Here is a 16,015-nt window from a genome sequence, read left to right on the forward strand (position 1 = left end):
GAAGGTCCTTTCCCACACAGAATTCCTGGTCCACGGTAAGACTTTAGAATAAGTATATGGAGTGAGGCAGTCACTATGAGAGGGGAAGGGGAGAGTGCAGCAGGAGATATGGCAGAAGTACACAGCCCTGTCTTGAGGAAAGGTAGGGAGAAGGTCGGTAGTCAGGGGGTGCTTCTGGGAGGAAGTAGTCTGTGAGTTGGGACATGAAGAGTAGTCCACTTGAAGAGGAAGGAAGCATGTTCGTGGCAGAGGGAACAACCTATGTAAAGGCCTGTAGGTGAGGGAGAGCACATCATGTTCAAGAGAGTAAATGTTTAGAATGACCAGAGCACAGAGCGTAGGGGGCCAGTGATGGGAAATGAGGCTCAGGAGGTGGCAAAGGCAGATAGTGAGGCTTGAGAGCCAAATTGAGGAGTTTGGCAGTGGGAAATCATAAAAATGCTTAAAATCAACGTTATTAAATGTATAGCTTAGGATCCCTCTGACTGCAGTGTGGAGAATAGAGGGCAAGGAGGAGTACAGGTGACAGGGAGAATGGTTAGGAATAATTCCACTCAAGAAAGGTAAGTGATACAAGTGGCTGAGATGAGAATGCAAGCTCCCTCAGTGGAAGGAGATGGAAGGGGTGGGTCTCACTGTATTTTAGAGATAAAATTAATGGGTTTTAAAAATGTGTCTTTTGTGATGATCTGCCTTGGCAATAAATGAAATGTACTATACATGTACGGTACACGTACAGTCTATCCTCGCTATTTGTAGATTCTGCTTTTGCAAATTTGCCTACTTGCTAAAATTTATTATTAACCCCAAAATCAATTCCTGTGACATTTTTGTGGTCATTTGCAGGTACATGTAGGGTGGCAACATTTTATGTTGCTTGATGCACACATTTTCAGCTGAGGTCAAACAAGGAGTCTCTCTGCCTTCTTGTTTTGGCTCTCATACTGTGAACAAATATCCTTGTTTTCAGATTATTTAGTGCCATGTTTTTTGCATTTGTGTGCTTTATGTTGGTGCTTTCACTGTTTAGAATGCCACCCCAAGCAGAGTGCTGAAGCAATGTCCTGAATGCTTGTCTCCTTGGGTAAACAAATATTGAGAAACACAGTTAGACGTGCATTCATGAAGTCACTGTATTAATCATAAATTAATACATAAATGATATTTCACTCTAATCTTTCAAATTCCTTTTATATACATTTCATTGGATCTTCATTATTATTGTCATCCATTTACCAGATAATGAATAATTTCAGACTTATCAAAGGTTATACACAGGGGGATTACAACTGAAAGTCACCATATCATGTGGATATGGCTTTTCCTGGAGATGATTTCTCAGTAATAAAAAGTTAAGCATTTACTGAGTACTTATGGTGTATCAGTGCACTGAAGTAAACACTTTTACATACATTATCTTATTCAATTCTTACTATAATCCCACACGAAAGTCATTACTAAACCGATGTTACAGATGAGGAAACTGAAACTCAAACAGATTACATCACTTACCCAAGGCCCCTCTAATAAATGAAGGAGACAGAATTTAAACCCGTTGCTAAAGACTACATGATATTTAATACCACACAATGTTGCTCTCTAAAACAAAGTAGATTTATATATGCCTTTCTCAGAAAAACAACTAAAGCTAAACTATTTTATTTGGCTCACTACTGCCTATATTTAAATTACACTAATGTTGAAAGAGCAATAATAATGCACACAGTCCTGTGTTTTGCCTTTAGGCCCGATGATTCATGCCGAGGTGGGCGACACCATCCTGATCATATTTAAGAACAAAGCCAGTAGGCCCTACTCCATCTCAGCCCAGGGTGTGGAGGAGATGGATAGTGGAAAGCAATTCCAAGTGCCCATGACAAAACCAGGTAAGTTGCGTCAGAGATCTGCTCCATCTTGAAGAAGAACACTGGAGTCAACTCTTTTCTGACCTCAGAGGGGTCTTAAAGAGCTCATCTTAATGTCAATGTGTTTCAGCCATCATCTAGTCACTCTGGTATGAGATCATCATTCATCCAAGGACCAAATATTTAGGAATTTCTAGGGCTCCATTAGGAACCTCCATTAGGGACCCCATTATCAACATCCCCCACCAGAGTGGTACAATTGTTGTAACTGATGAACCTACATTGACACATCCCCTAAAGCCCATAATTTACATTAGGGTTCAATCTTGGTGTATACACTCTAAGGGTTTTGACAAACGCACAACCACATGTATCTACTATTGTAGTCCTATAAAGAATAGTTTCACTGCCCTAAACATTCTCTGTTCTCTGGTGTTTGTTTTTTCCTCTTCCTTAACCCCTGACAACCACTGATCTTTTTACTGTCTCCATAGTTGTTCTTATAGTAGCTCCCTCTTATCACGGTTTTGCTTTCCTTGGTTTCAGTTACCTGAATCAAACTTGGTCTGAAAATATTAAGAAATTTTGAGATAACTTCAATTAGAGACTATAAAAAGATATTTTGAGAGAGATTACATTCACATAGCTTTTATTATAGTGTACTGTTATAATTGCCATATTTTATTATTGTCAGTCTCTTACTGTGCCTAATTTATAAATTAATTATAGGTATGCATGTATAGGAAAACACATAGTATATATAGGTATGGCACTGTCTGTGGTTTCAAGCATCCCCTGGGGGTCTTGGAATGTATCCCTCCTGGATAAAGGGGGACTACTGTAGTAAACATAAAAATTGGCACATTAACTGCCTTCAAAATGAAGCATTATCCTGTGTATTTAATTACATTATTTCATTTAATCCTCACAACAATTAGAAAACTATGATGACCAACCCACTTTATAGATGAGGATACTAAAGGTTAGTGAAGTTAAGTAGCTTGTCAAATGCAGGAAAAAGGAAGTCATAGGGTTGAGATTTGGAACTACGTCTCTCTGATTCTGGTTCTCACCAAATCTCATCTGCCCACTTGAGAAGCTTTTAAAAAACACTAGCACCAGAGTCCTAGATCCCAGACGCTCCGATTTCACTGGTCTGGGGTGAGGCCTGAGCAGCAAGAGCTTACAAATATCCCTGGTGACTCACATAAGAGGTCAAGGCAGAGGTCCTTGATGACTAAGCTGTGCTCAAGGATGGTTCTTGCGAAGAAGATACAACATTTAAGGAGGAAAAACAGTAAGGTATAAAATGTTCTTATTTCCTGAATACACACCAGTTGACAATAAAAAAGGGAAACTAGAGGGAAGGCTGGAGCCTGACATGACAAATCTGCCATTTCATTTTGAAATAGTAGAAATCGAGATGGGAGTTTAATAAGAACATTTGTAATGAATGAGTAATTCTCTCCAGCAATAAACATTAATGATATATATAAAGACCTGCTTGTATTTCTTCAGGTAAATCATCTGAAACACAGGTAATTCTAATAAATTTTTTCCATTTCATTTATTACAGGAGAAGTAAAAACTTATAGATGGAATATCCCTAAAAGATCCGGTCCAGGGCCTTCTGATCCCAATTGTATTCCATGGGTTTACTATTCAACAGTAAACTTTGTGAAGGTAAGGTGGAGAGAGCAACCAAAAGGTTTAAAATAATCTGGATGAAAGTTGATTAAAATCATCTGGATGAAAGTTCATCACAGCTTGGGTTGGTATATGTGAAAGCGTGTAATAATTAAGAGCAAGGGTCTCACACTATGGCCCATTTACCAAATCTAGCCATGCTGGATTTACGTTTACATTGTCAGTGGTTGACTTGAGTAGCTGCAACAGACTGTATGGCCCACAAAGTCAAAAATATTTACTATCTGGTGATATTCTTTTTCCAAACAAAAAAAAAAGTGCTGACCCTTGACTTAAAGTATGGGGGATAAAAACAAAATCCTGATGTTTCAGTTACCAAATTTAGAACTTCAAAAGATAAAAAGTTTGAAGCAAAAGAGGATATGTAAATATATAACAATAAAATAAATATAACTTAGAATACAATTTATGTATGGTTTTGGATGTGTGAAATCTGTTCATTTTAAATGCGTTACCAGGGCTACTAGGGCTCGGGAAAAGAAAGTTCACTTTAAACATAGTAACTGAAACTACAGAACTATTTGAATGGTTAATGATCTAACTTTGAAATAAAAGGCAAAGATTCAATATTGAACTTGAACCAGATATGTGTGTGTAAAACAACCACAGTCTTTAATTACATGCCATAAACCAAAGTCCAATCTAAAGCCATTATCTGATGTAAAATGTAAGCTTTGCCTATTAAAGAAAAAAAGGAGGGATTATCTTAACCTCCCTCTTAGGTATTAGATGGCTTGTATTAATGTCCTTGAGTTGTACTGGACAGTTTTAGAGTTCAGAGACAGATATACAAGGCACTTGAATAAATAAACTTACATATGAGAATTATGGGAAAATCCATATTTATTTATTATTTTATGCATCACAACAAATATTTATTGAGCACTTGTGATGTGCAAATGACCCCACCAAATACTATGAGAGATGCAGATACTCCTACCTTTTTTTTTTTTTTGAGGCAGAGTCTCCCTCTGTCGCCCAGGCTGGAGTGCAGTGGCCGGATCTCAGCTCACTGCAAGCTCCGCCTCCCGGGTTTACGCCATTCTCCTGCCTCAGCCTCCCCAGTAGTTGGGACTACAGGCGCCCGCCACCTCACCCGGCTAGTTTTTTTGTATTTTTTAGTAGAGGCGGAGTTTCACCATGTTAGCCAGGATGGTCTCGATCTCCTGACCTCGTGATCTACCCGTCTCGGCCTCCCAAAGTGCTGGGATTACAGGCTTGAGCCACTGCGCCCAGCCGATACTCCTGTCTTGAAGAAACTTATAACTTTGTGGGGAAAATAATACATGTCCACACTTGTAACTGTAATAGAGCTCCGAATCTGGTGAATTCTGTAGGAGTGGCAGACTAACTAAAGTACTATAGAAGGTTTTGGAAGGAGAGTCTAGGAAGAAAGAGCATTATGAGCACAGCTGAAAATAGGGAAGTAGAGGGAGTGTTTGGGACATGTTGAGAGTCCCATTTGGCTATCATAAGGGGTCCAGTAGTAAATCAAGGGGTAGCCTAAGCCAGAAAAGTTCATTAGGGGAGCACATGGAGGGCTCGCGGACCTGCAAGGATTTATATTTAATTCTGCAGGCCATGGAAAATCACTGAAGACTTCTAGATACGGGAGTATAAAGATTATTGTGATGGTGTTCAACAGGATGGTCTGGAGGTGGGGTGAATCACAGCCGAGAGAGGAATCAATTTCTAGTCCAGGGTGAGGTATTATGACCCTATACTAGAATGGTGGCAGGTGGAGTGAAATATTATTAAATTACTTAATGGCTCTTTTAATTCGGTTTATTTTTCTTCCAGGATACATATAGTGGTTTGATGGGTCCTCTGATTACATGCCGAGAAGGAGTATTGAATGAAAAGGGAAGAAGAAGTGACATTGATTATGAATTTGCTCTCTTGTTTTTGGTATTTAATGAGAATGAATCCTGGTATCTGGATGACAATATTAAGAAGTATCTCAACAAAGATCCACGAGATTTTAAGCGCACTGATGATTTTGAGGAAAGCAACAGAATGCGTGGTATATCCAAAGTTTAAAAAGAAGAAGCCTATGTTGAGATAAGCTCATAGGAATTCCTGAAAATGCAGGAGGCTCCCAGTATCCTTCTCTGAGCCTTTCCCCCTTCCCAGGGGCACCTGGACTGAAGAAAGTCCTCTAATGCTTTCGTTCAGACTGAACCAGCCTAGCCACTGATTAGCTGGCAACGAAGTCATTGAGGAGGCTTTGAACCCATGGGATCTCTAAACTCTAAGACTGTGAAGTAATTCTTTAAAAACAAATAATGGCTTATGGTCATATTTTTGTAAGAATAGGCCATAACTTCCATTTGATTAAATTTAAGGGCCAGGTTTGTCTCTGGGATATGAAACACTATCATCAAATTTCTGTTTTAATGTATCTGTGTTACTTAATTCTGTATAATTTAAGGTAGTTTGTTGGTGGGAATAATGTGTTTGAATTGACACATCCAGTTTCTCACCAACAGCTATTTTTGACCAAAGTGCACAAAAAGATAGGCCTTGCCCAAGGTCACAAAGCTAGTTATTATTTTTTTATTATACTTTAAGTTCTAGGGTACATGTGCATAACGTGCAGGTTTGTTACATATGTATACTTGTGCCATGTTGGTGTGCTGCACCCATCAACTCGTTAGCACCCATCAAGTCATCATTTATATCATGTATAACTCCCAATGCAATCCCTCCCCCCTCCCCCCTCCCCATGATAGGCCCCAGTGTGTGATGTTCCCCTTCCCGAAGCTAGTTATTAATATAGATTAGAATATAGTAGCCTGATTCCCATTCAGCTACTTTTTCCCCTACCAGTTTTGCTTTCTTCTCCTAAAGATTTTTTAGTATGGTCTCCATTTTTAATGAATGCAGGTCATTTGGTTGTGCCACAATGCACAGAATCAGAAGTCAGTAGACAGCGGAGGAGTGGAAGTCACCATCATGTAAACTCAGTTTGCTTTGGTCATTGTTTGGTCACGAGCTCAGCCCGTGTGAAGTTCTCTTTTATTTTCGGAGATTCAACCAGGCTTAAACTATTCTGAACAAGTGAAGTATTAAGAAAATATCTTCTAAGTCACTCAATTTTGATTTATATAAACTTGTTTATGCCTCAGTTTATTCTCTGTAGAGTGGTATAAATCTGGCTACCTCTCCAATGAGCTTGTAATTTCCTTTATAAAGAGATTATGCTGAAAAAACAAAACACTGCCACCGAGATATGGCTTTAAAACTGCTATTTCTTTGTTCTCGCTCTTTTTGTAGAAGGATTTCTCAGTAATCTGAATTTTGGGTCTTTCGAATGGTGGGACACTGCTAGGGGTGAGTGAGATTGTTACATGTTTACTAGACAGATGAAAATATCAGTGACCAAAGTACTGAAACTCTTTTTTCATAGTCTTGGATGAGGATGGGGCAACAGAATAGCAGACAAAGTTTAGATCCTGTCCAAGCTAGGAGGGTTAGGAGAAGACCTCAAAAAGTAGGACACCAAAAAGATAGGCTTGTAGGAGGGAACTGTGAATCAACCTGTCTGCCTCCCCTGTCTCCTGGCCACTCAATCCCTGAAGCCCCTGGAACAGCAGCAGGATTGTCCATCCTGAGGGAAAACATGTCTCCTGAGAGTGGGTATACATTAACATATAACCATGGCCAGCCCTTTCACTGGTGGCTTCATACACAAGCTGTATAATCTAAAAAGTCTCAAGCTGCAAATTTAAAGTAACATGAGGTTTTTAATGCCTTCCAGGTGCCTGGCAAAAGCAAAATGGAAGACAGCTTCAAGGAATGTAAGTTCTTAGTCAAAAATTACAAACATGTATAATGGGTAAGAGCCAGCAGAAACAATGCACAGAGGAAACAACCTACAGAGACTTAAGATATTAGAGTCACCAAACATCACATAAAGTGTGTCTTACACGTAAAGAAACAAGGGGATTAAAGAGCATGCGTATGAAAATAATCAAGTAGATTGGGAGAAAGTACCAAATAGAAATCTAGATTTGAAAAATACCATAATTGAAATGGAAAGTTTAATAGATTAGAGTCACAGCCAACTAGATATTACCGAAAAGAGAATAATGGATATGAAGAAATAAATACATTTTTAGACTTGTAAAGACTTAAGATTTTCTTACCTGGAGATCTACTCTACAAGAAAAATTAAAGGATGTCTTTTAGGCGGTAAGAAGGATACCATATTGAAATCTAGATCTGCACAAAGGAATGAAGAGCACTGGAAATAGTAACAACACGGACAAATATATGATTTGTTATTGTTAAGCCTCTTTAAAATATAACTTTAAACAAAAATAATAGAGTTATATGGAATTTATGACATATGTAAAATAAAATGGATAACAGTGATAGCTTAAAGACTAGGAGGGAAGAAGTATACTGATGTAAGTTTCTTATACTAAAGTGATACCACTTGAAGGTGGACTGTGATCAGTTAAAGACATGCACTATAAACCCTAAAGCAACCACTAAAAGCACAAACCAAAGAATTGTAGCTGTTCAGGAAAAAGCAAACAAGCTCATCAAAAAGTGGGCTAAGGACATGAATAGACAATTCTCTTTTTTTTATTATTATACTTTAAGTTCTAGGGTACATGTGCACAACATGCATGTTTGTTACATAGGTATACATGTGTCACGTTGATGTGCTGGACCCATTAACTCATCATTTACATTAGGTATATCTCAAAAGAAGATATACTAATGGCCAAAAAACATATGAAAAAATGCTTGACCTTACTAATTATCAGGGAAATGGAAATCAAAACCACAACACAATATGACCTTAATCCTGCAAGAATGACCATAATAAAAAAATCAAAACATTAAAATAGATGTTGGTGTGAATGTGGTGAAAAGGAAACACTTTTACCCTGTTGGTAGGAATGTAAACTAATACAACCACTATGGAAAACTGTGGAGATTCCTTAAAGAACTGAAAGTAGATCTACCATTTGATCCAGCAATCCCACTTCTGGTTATCTACCCAGAGGAAAAGAAATCATTACATGAAAAAGATACTTGCACATGCATGTTTATAGCAGCACAGTTCACATATGCAAAAATAAGGAACCAACCCAAATGCTCATCGATCAATGAGTGAATAAAGAAAATTCCACACCATGGAATACTACTTAGCCATAAAAAAATAATGAAATAATGACCTTTGCAGCAACCTGGATGGAAATGGAGACCGTTATTCCAAGTGAAGTAACCTGGGAATGGAAAACCAAACATTGTATGTTCTTACTCATAAGTGGGAGCTAAGCTATGAGGATGCAAAGGCATAAGAATGATACAATGGACTTTGGACTTGGGGGAAAGGGTGGGAGGGGGTCGAGGATAAAAGACTACACGTTGAGTACAGTGTACACTGCTCTGGTGATGGATGCACAAAAATCTCAGATATTGCCACTAAAAAACTTACTCATGTAAAAAACACCACCTGTTGCCCGCAAAAACCTATTGAAATAAAGAAGAGTAAAGAGGAAGCAGAAAAAGAAATTGAAAAGCAACCAGTAAAGGAGAATATGTTCACAAAGCCAAAGGAAAATATTATTTCAAGAAAATGGTGGCCAATTTTATCAAATGCTGCTGAAAGTTGACATAAAATGAGACCTGATAATCAGCCATTTGATTTAGTAAAGTGGCTAGCCCTGATGACCTCGCAAGAGTCCTTTGAGTGAAGTGATAAGGAGAAAGCTTGACTGAAAGGGATTTCTGAAAGAACAAAGTAGAGGAGTTGAATGCAGTAAGCACAGGCAACAATTCCAAGAAGCTTCACTCAAAGAGGAATAGAGAAAATGTAAGTGGTTATAGAGGAAGTAGGTTAAGATCGCTGTGTTAAATATTTTATATGATGAGAAAAAGTAGTAACATGTTTGCATGCCAATAGAAATCATCCACAAAGAGGGCAAAATTGGTAATGCTGGAAATACAAGGAAGTATTTCTGGAATAACGTCCTTGGATTGGAAGTTACGAAAAAGAAATAATGATTTTAGATGATAGATCATTCCATTCATCCATAGTAAGCGGGATATGAGTATTATATGAGCACAAATACAAGTAGATGGATAGATGTGTTCATGACAACTCTTAAGGTTGCTTTCATGAAATAAAGGCAACATGGTACTTTTTCTCCACTTAAAAATTTACAATAGTTAATAATGTTATATAGAATTATGTGGAATTCTTGAAATATTCAGTGGTTAAAAGAATATTTACTGAAGCATGTGTTCTGCCACATATTTTTCAAAGCACTGGAGGTAAACCAGAGACAAGGTTCATACTTTTGTAAAGTGAGGACAAACGGATATATATCATGGGACACGCAGCAAAGTCGGCTTTCATAGGGAAATGCAGAGTCAAGTTCAGAGAGAGCAGGCCCCTGGTCCACCATTCTCTCAGTATCCACAGAATTGGGGTTGTAGGAGGGATTGAGGTCTTCTAGTGACTAATTTGAACTTATCATTCCAGATTCATCTCTCATTCATTCTCTGCCTACATACTTAGCTTCAGCGACTGCAAATCTAACCACCCCAGTACAAAACTGCACCAACATTCCCATGTGTACTGGTCTGTTTTTTTTTTTTTTTCATACTAACTCCTTAACCTCAAAGCCCTTTTCCCTTTCTCATAGCTTACCATTATTTTAACACCCTACACAAATAACACATCTTCAGCGCTTTTCTTCAAATAAAATGTATTATCTTAAGGTTTACAATTAAAAAAAAAGAATTGTAGGCCGGGCTTACAATTATGGGATTAATAATTGTAATTAATAATGGGATTAGTGGCTCATGCCTGTAATCCCAGCACTCCCACTTTGGGAGGTCAAGGCAGGCGGATCATGAGGTCAGGAGATTGAGACCATCCTAGCTAACATGGTGAAACCCCATCTCTACTAAAAATTCAAAAAATTAGCCAGGCGTGGTGGCGGGCACCTGTAGTCCCAGCTACTGGGAGGCTGACGCAGGATAATGGCATGAAATTGGGAGGCAGAGCTTGTAGTGAACCGAGATTGTGCCTCTGCACTCTGGCCTGGCGACAGAGCCAGACTCCATCTCAAAAAAAAAAAAAAGAACTGTAGCTGTTTAACAAGAGAGAGAAAATGAGATAAAATGGTATGATAGAAATACTTGATTAATTCAAAGGAAAATGGAAAAAGGAAATAAAAATAGATGAAATGAGTAGAAAACATATGAAAGATGAGTGACTCAACCTAACCATATCAGTAATCACATTAAATGTAAATAGTCTAAATACCCCAACTAAAAGGCAGAGTGTCAGATTACATTGAAAATCTAAGACCCAACTATATTCTGCCTATAAGAAATGCACTATAAGTATAAAGACAAAAGTGGTTAAAAGTATAAAGATGGAGAACGATATACCATGCTAACACTAGTCAAAAGAAATTTAGAGTGGCTACATTAATATCAAAATAGATTTCAGAGCAAAGAATTATTTATAGGAATTAAAGGTTATTTCATACTGACAATGTGGTCAGTGAAAAAGATACAACAATCCTAAATGTTTTTGTACTTAAAAAGGTTTCAAAATGAATGAAAGAAAAACTAATAAAACATCAAAGAGAAATAGACAAATACACAACTATCAGAGATTTTAAAAGCCCTCTCTCAATAATTAATAGGACAAGTGGGTAGAAAATCAGTAAGAATACAGTAGATTTGGCTGGGTGCAGTGGCTCATGCCTGTAATCCCAGCACTTTGGGAGGCCAAGGTGGGCAGATCACCAGAGGTCAGGAGTTTGAGGCCAGCCTGGCCAACATGGCAAACCCTGTCTCTACTAAAAATATAAAAATTAGCCTGGCATGTGGCAAGCACCTGTAATCCCAGCTACTTGGGAGGCTGAGGCAGGGAGAATTACTTGAACCCAGGAGGCAGAGGTTGCAGTGAGCCAACATTGCACCACTGCACTCTAAGCTAGGCTACAGAGTGAGTGAGACTCCATCTCAAAAAAAAAAAAAAAAGAATATAGTAGATTTGGACAACACTATCAGCTAACTTGATTTGATTGATATTTGTAGAACACTTCACTCTACAATAGCAAAATACAGATTTTTCCCAAGTGTACATGGAACATTTATGAAGCTAGACCACATTGTGGCTCATTTTTAAAAGTCTCAAAAGTATTCATCATGCACAGTATGTTCTCTGTGGAACATACTGCATATGACAAATTAGAATTAAATTAGAAATCAGTGGCAGAAAGACCCTTGAAAATCCCCAAATATCTGACATCTAGTACACTTTTAAGTAACCCATAAGTCGAAGGAGAAATCTAAAGGGAAATTAGAAAGCAATTCAAAGTGAATGAAAACAGAAAACAACATAGAATATATGGTGGGCTGTCACTAAAACAGTGCCTAGAGGAAAATTTGTGCCATGAAATATTATATTAGAAAAGAAGAGAGGTCTCAAATCAGTGACTTCAGTTTTCACTTAAAGATGGAAAAAGAAAAGCAAATTAAATCCAAAGTAAGTAGAAAAATGGAATAATAAAGATCAAAGTGGGAATCAATGAAAGAAAATAGGTTAGAGGAAAATCAATGAATCCCAAAGCTTGTTCTTTGGGAAAATCAATAACATTGATACATTTTCAGCCAGATTGATCAGGGAAAAAAAGAGAGAGAAAATTACCAGTAGAAGGTATGAGAGAGGCGACATCACTAAAGATTCTACAGGTATAAAAGGATAGTAAAATAACATCAGGAATACTTTTATGCCAATTACATTCAGCACCATGGATAAAATTGACAAATTCCTTGAAAGACACAAATTACTAAAGTTCACCCAAGAAGAAATAGATAACCAGAATAGCCCTGTATCTACCAAAGAAACTGAAATTTGTTTTTACACTTGATCTTAGGTAAAAGGCCTAGAAGTGATGAAAATTGTTGTTTTAAAACTTCCCTATAGGCTAGGCACAGTGGCTTATGCCTGTAATCCCAGAACCTTGGGAGGCTGATACGGGCAGATCACTTGAGGTTAGGAGTTCGAGACCAGCTTGGCCAACATGGTGAAACCCCATCTCTACTAAAAATACAAAAATTAGCTGGGTGTGGTGGCAGGCTCCTGTAACCCCAGCTACCTGGGAGGCTGAGGCAGGAAAATTGCTTGAACCTGTGATGGGGAGGTTTCAGTGAGCTGAGGTCACACCTCTGTACTCCAACCTGGGCTACAGAGTGAACTCTCCCTAAAAAAAAAAAAAAAAAAAAAGAGGCCAGGATCCATGGCTCACATCTGTAATCCCAGCACTTTGGGAGGCCAAAGCAGGTGGATCACGAGGTCAGGATGAGGAGATCGAGACCATACTGGCTGCTAACAGTGAAACCCCATCCCTACCAAAAATACAAAAAATTAGCCAGGAGTGGTGGCATGCGCCTGTAATACTAGCTACTTGGGAGGCTGATGCAGGAGAATTGCTTGAACCTGGGAGGCAGAGACTGCAGTGAGCTGACATTGTGCCACTGCACTCCAGCCCAGGTGACAAAGTGAGACTCTGTATCAAAAAAAAAAAAGAATAACAAAAAACCTCCCTATAAAGAAATTCAGGCCCAGATGGTGATAGTAGTGAATTTTACCCAATATTTAGGGAAGAAATAATAACAATACTTCACAAACTCTTCCAAAAAACTGAAGAGGAGGAAATACTTTCCAACTCATTCTATCAAGTCAGCATTACCCTGATACCAAAATTATCCTTGTACCCTGGCCAGACGAGGATATTAGAAGAAAAGAAAACTACAGACCAATATTCCTCATGAACATAGGGCAAGAATTCTATGCAAAAGTTTAGCAAATGGAATCCTAAATATAATAGAAAGGTAATACATTATAATCAAGTGGTATTTATCCTAGGAATGCAGGGTTGATTTAAGAATAAAAAATAAATCAATGTAATTTACCACATAAATAAACTAAAAAATTATGTGATCACTGTAGTCAATACAGAAAAAGCACTTGGCAAAATCCAACATCCGTTTTTGACAAAAACTGAGGAAAACAAGGAATAGAGGAAACTCCTTCAAGCTGATGAAGAGCAATTCCAAAAATCCTTCAGCTAGCATCACACCTAATTGTGGAAGACTGAATACTTTCCCCTTCACATCAGGAACACACTAGGGATGCCTGCCCTCACCACCTCTATCCAGCACTGTATTGGAGGCTCTAGACTGTGCAATCAGCCAAGAAACAGAAATAAAGGATGTTCAGGTTGCAAAGAAAGACACAAATGGTTGTTATTCATGGGTGACATCATTGTCTATGTAGGGTACTCAATAGAATCTACAAGAAGTTAATAAGTGGGTTTATCGAGGTTTCAGGATAAATTAACAAAAATCATTTAATGAGAGATTTTTAACTCAAAATTAAAATGTAATGTGTATGTTGTGGGTTGGATTTAGCCACCCCAAAATGTATACATATTGCAAAATATCATATTGTATACTATGAATAGATAAAATTTCTATTTGTGAAGTAAAAAATAAAATAAAGAAATTAAAATAAAAAAATCAGCAACATTTACAATAGCATGAAAAATGTAAAGTACTTAGGAACAAATCTGACAAAAATGTAAAAGACCTGTACACTGAAAACTACAAAATACTGCTATGATAAATTAAAGAAACCATAAATAAATGGGGAGATATATCTTGTTCATGAGTGAGAAGACTCAATATTGTTAAGATGTTATACTTTTAAAACACAGATTCAATATAGATTCACTACAATCCCAATCAAAATCCTAGCAGGCTGTTTATTTGTGTCTAAATCCATTTTATCAAAGACCTGGCACCCACAACAATCTGCCAATCCATTTGGGAAATAAGAGTTATCCCTGGTGTGCCTGAAAAGCACCATCAGTTCCCCAGGTCGCCAGAAACAAAAGTCTTAACTGGCTCTGAGTACTGGATATCAGATTACCCTGGTTTCAGCATAACGTACAGTCAAGTTCAGCTGAAAATGAAGCTGTCCACAACCGCTGCTTTATGTTGGCTTTGGGGCCTGGAAACTATCATTTTACTTTCTGTCTGTATGAATTTGACTATTCTAGGTATCCATGTAATTGGAATCTTGTAGTATTTGTCTTTTTGTGACTGGTTTATTTCACTGAACACAATGTCCTGAAGATTCATCCATGTTGTTGCATGTATCAACTTTCCTTCCTTTTAAAAGCTGAATAATATCCCATTGTATGGATATACCACATTTTGCTTATCCATTCATCTGTCAGTGAACACTTAACATGGCTTCCACCTTTTAGTTATTCTGAATAATACTGCTATGAACAAGTCTCTTTATGTGTTTCGTTCTATTGTTTTGGGTATATACCCGAAAGTGGCATTGCTAGATCTTATGTTAATTCTGTGTATAGTTTTCTGATGAGCCATCAAACTGTTTTCCACAGTGGCTGCACCATTTTACATTCCCACCAACAATGCATGGGGGTTTCAGTTTCTCCACATCCTTGCCAATGCTTGTTATTTTCTGTTTTGTTTTATTTTTGGATAATAGTCATTCTAACATGTGTGAAGTGGTATCCTATCGTGGTTTAGATTTGCATTCCCTGATGACTAATTATGTCAAGGGTCTTTCCATGTGCTTTTTGTATATCTTCTTTGGAGAAATGTCTTCTCAAATCCTTTGCCCATATTTAAATCAAGTTGTTTAAGTTATTATAGGGATCAAATAAAATAGTGTACTTAGTACCCTGACTGGATCATAATAAACACTCCACAAAATGTTAAAATATCAAGTTTTTTTGCTGTTGTCAGTGAGCTGAATGATTTTTTTAATTGAAGTATATCTGTACAGATAAGCCACAAATCCCAAGAAAACAGATTGATGAATTATCACAAAGTGAACACATCTGGGACACCAGCCCTTAGATCAAGAAATAAAATATTACCAGAGCTCCCATGCAAACACTAAGATTGGTTTCGGAGCTTCATGGAAATGAAATAGTGCAGCACACATTCATTTGTATCAGGCTTCTTTCACTCAACATTATGTTGGTGAGATTCACCAACTGTGTGTGGCAGTTATTAATCTATTTTCATTACCATAAAACTTCCATAGTATAATATATATTTGTCCATTCTTCTGTGATTAACACTGGGCTATTATGAAGAGTGCCTCTATCAGGATGCATTTCTTTTGGGTTTTCACATCGGAGTGGGATTTCAGGATCATAGGGGTGCTCACCTTTAGCAGTATTCCCTAAGAATTTTCCAAAGTAGTTGTGCTATTTCACATTTCCACCAGCAGTGTATAAATGTTTCAGATACTTCACATTCTCACCAACACTTGGTATTAACAGTCTTCTTAATTTTAGCCATGCTGGTCGGTGTATTGGCTTCTCATTGTGGATGACATTTGTCTGATGGTT

General features: G+C 37.7%; 1 protein-coding gene across 1 annotated transcript; it reads left to right on the forward strand.

The window, feature by feature from the left end:
• Nucleotides 1-1,186: 1,186 nt before the first annotated feature.
• Nucleotides 1,187-6,187, forward strand: LOC117084020 (hephaestin-like protein 1). Its single transcript, XM_033212323.1, has 3 exons — nt 1,187-1,886; nt 3,442-3,548; nt 5,373-6,187. The coding sequence occupies exons 1-3, from the start codon at nt 1,751-1,753 to the stop codon at nt 5,610-5,612; spliced, it is 483 nt and encodes a 160-aa protein (XP_033068214.1). The 5' UTR covers nt 1,187-1,750; the 3' UTR covers nt 5,613-6,187.
• The last annotated feature ends 9,828 nt before the right edge of the window (nt 6,188-16,015 follow it).

Source organism: Trachypithecus francoisi, unplaced genomic scaffold (genome assembly GCF_009764315.1).
Source record: "Trachypithecus francoisi isolate TF-2019V2 unplaced genomic scaffold, Tfra_2.0 Contig00414_ERROPOS117393+, whole genome shotgun sequence".
NCBI lineage: Eukaryota > Metazoa > Chordata > Mammalia > Primates > Cercopithecidae > Trachypithecus > Trachypithecus francoisi.